Source organism: Centrocercus urophasianus, unplaced genomic scaffold (genome assembly GCF_019232065.1).
Source record: "Centrocercus urophasianus isolate 14NV4802_14NV808 unplaced genomic scaffold, USGS_Curo_1.0 seq_10, whole genome shotgun sequence".
Classification (NCBI taxonomy): Eukaryota; Metazoa; Chordata; class Aves; order Galliformes; family Phasianidae; genus Centrocercus; species Centrocercus urophasianus.
In genome coordinates, this window is record NW_024884142.1 from 60,240,745 (window position 1) to 60,247,875 (window position 7,131).

General features: G+C 33.4%; 1 protein-coding gene across 1 annotated transcript in view; it reads left to right on the forward strand.

Annotated features, from left to right (window-relative positions):
* QKI (QKI, KH domain containing RNA binding) overlaps positions 1-7,131 on the forward strand; it is a 136,923-nt gene that overhangs the window by 126,482 nt on the left and 3,310 nt on the right. The window contains exon 7 of the mRNA XM_042820699.1: positions 2,596-2,670. Coding sequence (XP_042676633.1) covers positions 2,596-2,670 — 75 coding nt within the window. The remainder of the gene's footprint in view (positions 1-2,595; positions 2,671-7,131) is intronic.

The window sequence follows — 7,131 nt, forward strand, 5'->3', positions numbered from 1 at the left end:
TCTAGAAGTCAAGGGGCTTAAAGAGAAAAAAAAAAACAACAGAGTGCACACGCACTATTGCCTCAAAGATATCACAGTTGCCAAGGAAGACTGATGGTGGACATTTTAATGTTTTGCATTGTTAAATGTATGTGTTTAGCATATTAGTAAGATTGTTGAAAACAAAGTCTTAATGTTTATGTGTCATGAGATAGTAGGTACATAGGCAAGAAAAAAATAAATATACGTTCGTGTCTATTGTATGTAATTTGTTCTCCCATCAATACTGGATTTCTTTTTGGCAACTTCAGCGTAAGTTTCCAGCAATCATTGGAAAAATGAACTTTTGATTTTGTAGTGTCTTTTTAGTAGCTAAACTGGAGAAAATTGAAAGATGTTTTTTTCAGTTTGTTTGGGTTTTATTCTTTATTTAGAACACATTTGATCCATCTCTCCTCAGCTGTAAATCATTTTGTAAGCAGAAAATATTTTCTGTGAATAAATATAAAGGAAACAAAAGTTCTGAGCAATGAATGATACAGTTAGCAACTTTGATTGCTTTTATTTAGATACATTGTGTTGAAATGTCCATCATTCCTAATATTTCAGAACATTGACTTGCTGTTCGAAGGCGAAAATGATAAAGCAGCCTTGACAATTCAGTTAACCAGTCAATGTGGAGCGAGCAGTTCCTATAGTGACTTCGTTCCTTCTGTCTACAGACTATAAATAATCTTTTCTTGTTAGTTTGTTCTGAATTGCATATGACCTTGGCACTGCATAATGTTGATTTTATAGAACTTTGATCTTAGCTTGTTCAGTGGCAGTTATTGATTTACACAGATTCTAAACATCTCTAATGAACACTGGACAATAAGGTTCAAAGTCAATATTTTGTTGAAAGTATTGCAAAAAATCAGTGTTTCACTTAAATGATGAAGAGTTGTGTTATCTGTCTGTGTGCGTTTCCCCGTTACGCAGTAAAAAACAAAATGTATTTAAGACTTTTCCCTTTCAGGATTAGTGAGGCACTAGTAGAAGTTTTAATAGGGCAAAATTATTCGTTAGGTCTGTCTTTGGGCATCTTGTTTTGCACCATCTCATAGCCAACATCCAATGACTATATGATAATGTCATTGTTTATTTATATCCTATAAACAAGTGCATGCTCTTCCCAGCTCCGCCACCCTGATTTGTTAGTCCTTACTGTGGCACTTGCAATGTCTCCGGGCTGGAGTTGCAGTTACAGGCAATCTCCCCTTCTGAGTTTAGTTAATGCCAAGTAGAGAAACAGTAATAAGTTAATATTATGCAGGGAACTTTCACTGATTTCTCACAAAATTTTGCATACTTTTATACTATCACTCCCAAAAGGCAGCTGATGCCATTGCACTCTTCTAGGCACAACTGGGAGTGAAGTGTGTAGCCTAAAATGGTTCTCTCTAAATAGTCTGATTTAAAAAAGGAAAAAGGAGAGAAAAAAATTCACCACACCCCTGTTTGCGTAGCATGGAATCAGTGAGTATATGAAATCTGCTCTATTATCTGAGCATTTGCATTGATTTAAATTAATTAATTGAGTTTTTGGTTGAGTTTTACTTCATAGTATACTCATGAACATACTCATGAGTATGTTATCAAGTAAAACAGTAATATAATATTCTTCATAATATGTTCATGGGTAACGTTATATATTTTGTCCATTTTCTACTGCACCTTTAAGGTACCTTCAAACAATTCCATTAAAAATAACAGAAATGCATCCCTTTGAGTATTTTCAGGGATATTGGTGTTGGAATCAAATTTTAGTTGGTGACTAACTTTGAATTCCCTTCCTTTTATCTTTAGGTATGGCTTTCCCAACGAAAGGCTAAGAATTCAAGAACGGTCTTAACTGATCCTTCATCAGATCTGAATTTTAACAAATGCTTAGTTTCAGCAGCCTTGAGAAAAGCTTGGCCTAGCAGTCAGTGACTTACTTGCACTTTTTTGCACATAGATTTAAAATAAAATAGTGCTATTAATTTGGATTAGCCCCTATTATTACAGAGTAGCTGTAATTTATGAGTGTATAGTAGTATACTGACTGCTAAGTGTTCTATATAGTGTTTGCTTTACTAATCACCTAATTCATTGCAGTTCATACTTATTGACTTAAAGTATAAAATCACAATCTGTAGGCTTGAAGAATTGCTTTAAAACTTCTTTTTTGTGGTAGAACTGGAAATGATCTTAAAGTTAGCAAATAATTGTCAGTATTAAAAGATGGCATTATTTAAAATAGTCCTGCTGCAAGAAAGGCACTTCAGTGAATATGTGACTAGTAAAGCTTAAATGTGCTTGGGTCTAATAGATTTCATGAAATACTGTAATTTTGGGATTGTAAATGAATGGGTTAAACAGGTTAAGGCCAGGATGTTTAAAATAAATGCAATATTAATCTGCACAGATAAACTTCTTATGGTTAAAATTTGAAACTACTGTGCCTTAACTTGTTGCTTTTCTTAAAATGAACTTTTGTAGTTAATGATCATTTAAATCCATTTTGATAAACCTGCTGTTAATGTTTTCTTTGAATGTTTTCTAACTTTGTCTTGATAATTGCAATTTAACTAGGTGCGGTGGCTACTAAAGTTCGAAGGCACGATATGCGTGTCCATCCTTACCAAAGGATTGTGACCGCAGACCGAGGTTAGTTTAGTTCTGGAGTTCTTGTTTGTAAGAAGTGCTTTGAGTGTACATGAGATTTGCAACACCACAGCTGGTTAACCAAAAACCATACTTTGTCCCATTCATAACTTTTTTCACAAAAATGTGAATATTTAATATTTTAGAGCTTAGGGAATATTTGTGGTTATAAAAAATGTTTTGTAAACCTGCCTTTCCCGGCTCAATTAAATATATACACTTTGTTGTATATTTAATATAAAAGCTATAACGTATTTCCTATTATAAAACTATTTAAAGATCCATCTGCATCAGGAAACCCTATGAGTTAAGTGCTGCAGTGATTAATTTGTGTTCCCTCCTCTCCCTCCAATGTGTTCTTTTAAGTGGTGTGGAAATATCAGATTGGTGTTGCAAAATAAAATGAATGGATGGTTGCTTAATGAGGAAGAAGTAAAGGAATAAATGCCTCCTGTCTGTGTCTGGAGAAATTTGAAGATTTAGATTCCTTTTTTTCCAATAAACTTTTGAGCCACTGTACTGTATATTTTGAGGAGGATGCATGTTCTCAGATACCTAACTGAATTCAGAAACATAAGGGCTGTGAAGAAAACACTTCAAAAGTTGTTTGAGTTTGAATTAATAAGGATGAGGGAAGGGAAGGTGTTTTGGTTTTCTGCCAAACTCTGTTTCCTGGTTTTTACCTCTTGCTGCTAAAATGCGTAACCTGAAGGAGAGGCAACTTTTGAAGTCCTGTTGGTGAGATGACATCCAATATTTGGGCATCTCTCTTATAACTCTTGACTGGAAAGTAAATCTTCATTTTTCTCCCATTCCTCAAACGTGATGCCTTTGGACCCCTGAATGAAGTATTTAAGCTTATTGAGAAAACCAATATTTTCGGTTTATTGACATTGGCTAATAAACAGTGTAGGCTGAGCACAGGAACTCCCGAATTCTTATGCTGTCCCTGCTGCTGACTCTGTGTGGATTTCGGCAAGTCATTTAATCCCTCTGTGAATGTTTTCCCATCTGTAAAATAAGGATAATAATACTTCCCTACCTCACAGGGGTGTTGTGGGGGTTCCTGTTTGTACAGGGCTTTGAGGACACAAAGCTTTATGTGCCAAGTATTATTATTCTGCTCTCATCAAAATCAGTGCTGTGCAGGCTTATATGGTAGTGAAAAACTCAGAAGCCAAATTCCGGTGACAGATCTGACATCCCCTAATGCTGACTATACTTTATTTCTCGCAATCTCCTATAAATTTACTACAAGAAACAATACAGATTTCAGTCAATACATTAAAAAATGGCCCTCCTGAATACTTGCTGTGTTTATGTAACACTTTTACCTTTCATATGGAAAGAACATATGCTTTACAAAGATGTAACAAGACACTACGTAGGTTTTTCAGAAGGTTTCTTCTTATTTCTTGAAAGCTCTTCAATGGGCAACAAGGCATAGTCAGAATATCTGGTCATAGCAAATGCTGACAAAGAGAAAAAGAGATTATAACCTATATTCTGTCAAGTGTGATATATGTTAGGATTTGGTTGTCTTTAAAAGTTTAACCTGATGTTACGAAGATCGGTTTTTGCTTAAGATCATTTTGATCTGCAATGATAGCTTCAGGCTACCCAAAAACTACTTGTTTAGATGGATATTTACCTGAGACAACTAGTAAACACAATGTTAAATTACAGAGTGGGAGAAGCATTCCAATTTTTTGTTTGCTTTCATCATGGTAGCATTTAGTCAACATATATTTTAAATACTTGTTGAAGGGCCTAGGTGTTTTGTCTGGGGTTGCCACTTACAAGTCACTGAAAAGAAGTTACTGGTTTTGTTTTACCTTCTTTTAAAATATAGCCACTTTCTGATAATACAGTGTTTTTCTCTAACCATATTTGAAGCCAATTGTATTATAAATAAATAAATTCAGGTGGCTTAGCTCCTATGAAATAAGTCATGTATACCTCTGTCTCCATTGAAAACCATGCTGATATTTCAGGTAAACTTTTAGTCTCGTCTAAGCAATACCGGTGTTGTCTTAAGAATGTTACATAAAATTAACTTTATAACTTTATTTCATTTTATTCTGAATCCGAAATCCTAGATTATCCCTGACAGTTTTAACAGTTTTGCAAAAGGCTTTGAAAAGCATTGTTCGGGAATGAGGCAGACTCTTGAATGCGTTAAAATTATGTTGTAGAGTTAAAATAGCAAATATTTATCATATTCATCTATTGAGTTGTTCAATCACTGATAACACTTCTATAGCTATAGCCATGAAAAACAATGTCAGCAAACCGAAATATATATTTTTTTCAATACAGAAATGTGTTTTACGTAGTTAAAGGTTGCTAAAACTATATTTGCATTCACTGGGTCTAAAGTTTTTTCTGTTGTTGTTTTTTTTTTGTTTGTTTGTTTAATTCTAAATCGATTTTCAGATGACTTGGTAGTACTACTGCATTCACTTTTTAAGTAGGTTTTTACTCTTTGCATAGGTTTTTTTAGAGATAAGCACTGCATTTAAAGCAAGAATCCCGGAATGTGTAAATGTTTTACTCTTTACAACTAAGCATTTAGAATTGGTGAAGGGTTGAAAAATATAGCTCATTTTAACTAAGAATAAAACCCCAATTTATAAATAATACAAAATTGAATTTGATGCATATAACAGAGAGACTGACTGATTTAATTGTAATAAACTGTAAATGGTGTTGCACAGTTGACAAACCTGTGTGTACTGTAGAAGGCCAGAGACTTGGCAGAGGATGTATCACAGGTGTACTGGTATTTTTAAAAGGTAGCTTGCTTTGGTTATAGACTCCACAAGAAATAATAATGCTCAGAATATTCTTGAATGTTATATCCAAACCAACTGTCACATAATTTATATATAAATTTTAATACCATTTAATCAAAATTGTAATCAGTATCAAAATGCTTTAAGTCTGTGTCTCTAGTATACCTGTAAAGTGGTGAGATTGTGCCACATAAATATTTATTTTTATTTTTGCTTATTTTTGAAACAGCCGTTTTAATTTAAACAAATCCCAGTTAGCAGGATTCTGAAAAAAATCAGGGAGCATGTGGTCTCATTTATGTTACAGTAGTCTTTTTTTTTTTTTAGTGTTTATGAACTGTATCCTAAATGATAGGCCATTTTTGTTATGTGAAGGTAAATCAACCCATGAGAAGATTGCTAAATCAATGCTATCTGTGAATATTACACCTACTGGACTTCATTTTATTGAAATGGCACAAATCTGACTTTGCACTGAATACCTTTCTCACTTTCATCTCCTCTGCCTTAGTCAAAATGGCAACAGTACAAAACTTTATCAACCTCAGAATTTATTAGCTATGATTAAGCTGTTGAATGAGTCTTAAAAAATAAAAAATAAAAAAAAAATCATACTACTGTTAAGTGGACCAAGTTTGGTGAAGGAGAGCGTGAGAGAATGATTAAAGAAGGAACAGCTCAAGAACATTGGGAACGATAACTTTCCACTTGAGATTTTTTTTATGTTTTACTGTAATTTGTTTGTGTTTTTGGGTTGTTTTTTTTTTGTTGTTGTTGTTTTGTTTTTTCTTTTTTCTTTCTTTTTTTTTTTTTTTTTTTTTTTTAACAAAAGAAAATAGTATTTACAGGTGGCTTCTTTTAAAATATAAAAATATAAAGCAGGAATGTATATGAAATGTCAGATTTTATTGTATTTGCAGAGTATTAGCTTTGAAAATGAATAAAGAGAGCTGTTTGTAGTTTTAAAATGCCTTATTAGTATCAATTAGATATTTTCTCTATTTTTTGATGTACTTAGAGCTTTTTAAGTATAGAATTTAAAATGGCAGGACTTTTACAGTGTTTACATGCAAGTGCATTTTATAAGTGTCCTATATGTGTAAAATAGTATTTGGAACGGGAAGATGCTGGCTAAAGTAGCAGCCTGAGTGTTTTCCTGATTCCCATGATGATGCCTACGTTGCTAGACTACAGTTTAGTACTGCTTTGTATCATGAGGCCAAGAAATTCCATGTTGTTTGTAAATAGAATAAATGAAAGGCAATAAAAAATTTATTGAACAAAAAAACATTGTTTGGCCCCTAGTTTGTTGAACCAAATTGTTTCTGTAAGTTCAGAATTCCTCAGATCCATTTCTTTTAACAACCAGTTATTAATAATCACATCCATCATTAATAGTTGCTTAATGCTTGCACCTGGGGAGGTACTAATGCTTAATAGCAGTCAGATACTGATGCCGTGCACTGACTGTTGTTTCCAAATTCTTCCAACTGAGTTCCAAAACTGTTCATTGTTTTTGTTTTCCAATTTCCTTCATCGACTGCTACTAACCATTAGTCGTTAGTTGTATTTTTATCTCTATTTCTCCTGTTAACCGGTTTTGTGGGAGCGGGCTTCTCCTTCCCGTGTCCAAATCATGATGGAGGGCTGTCATGATTTTATTGCATTC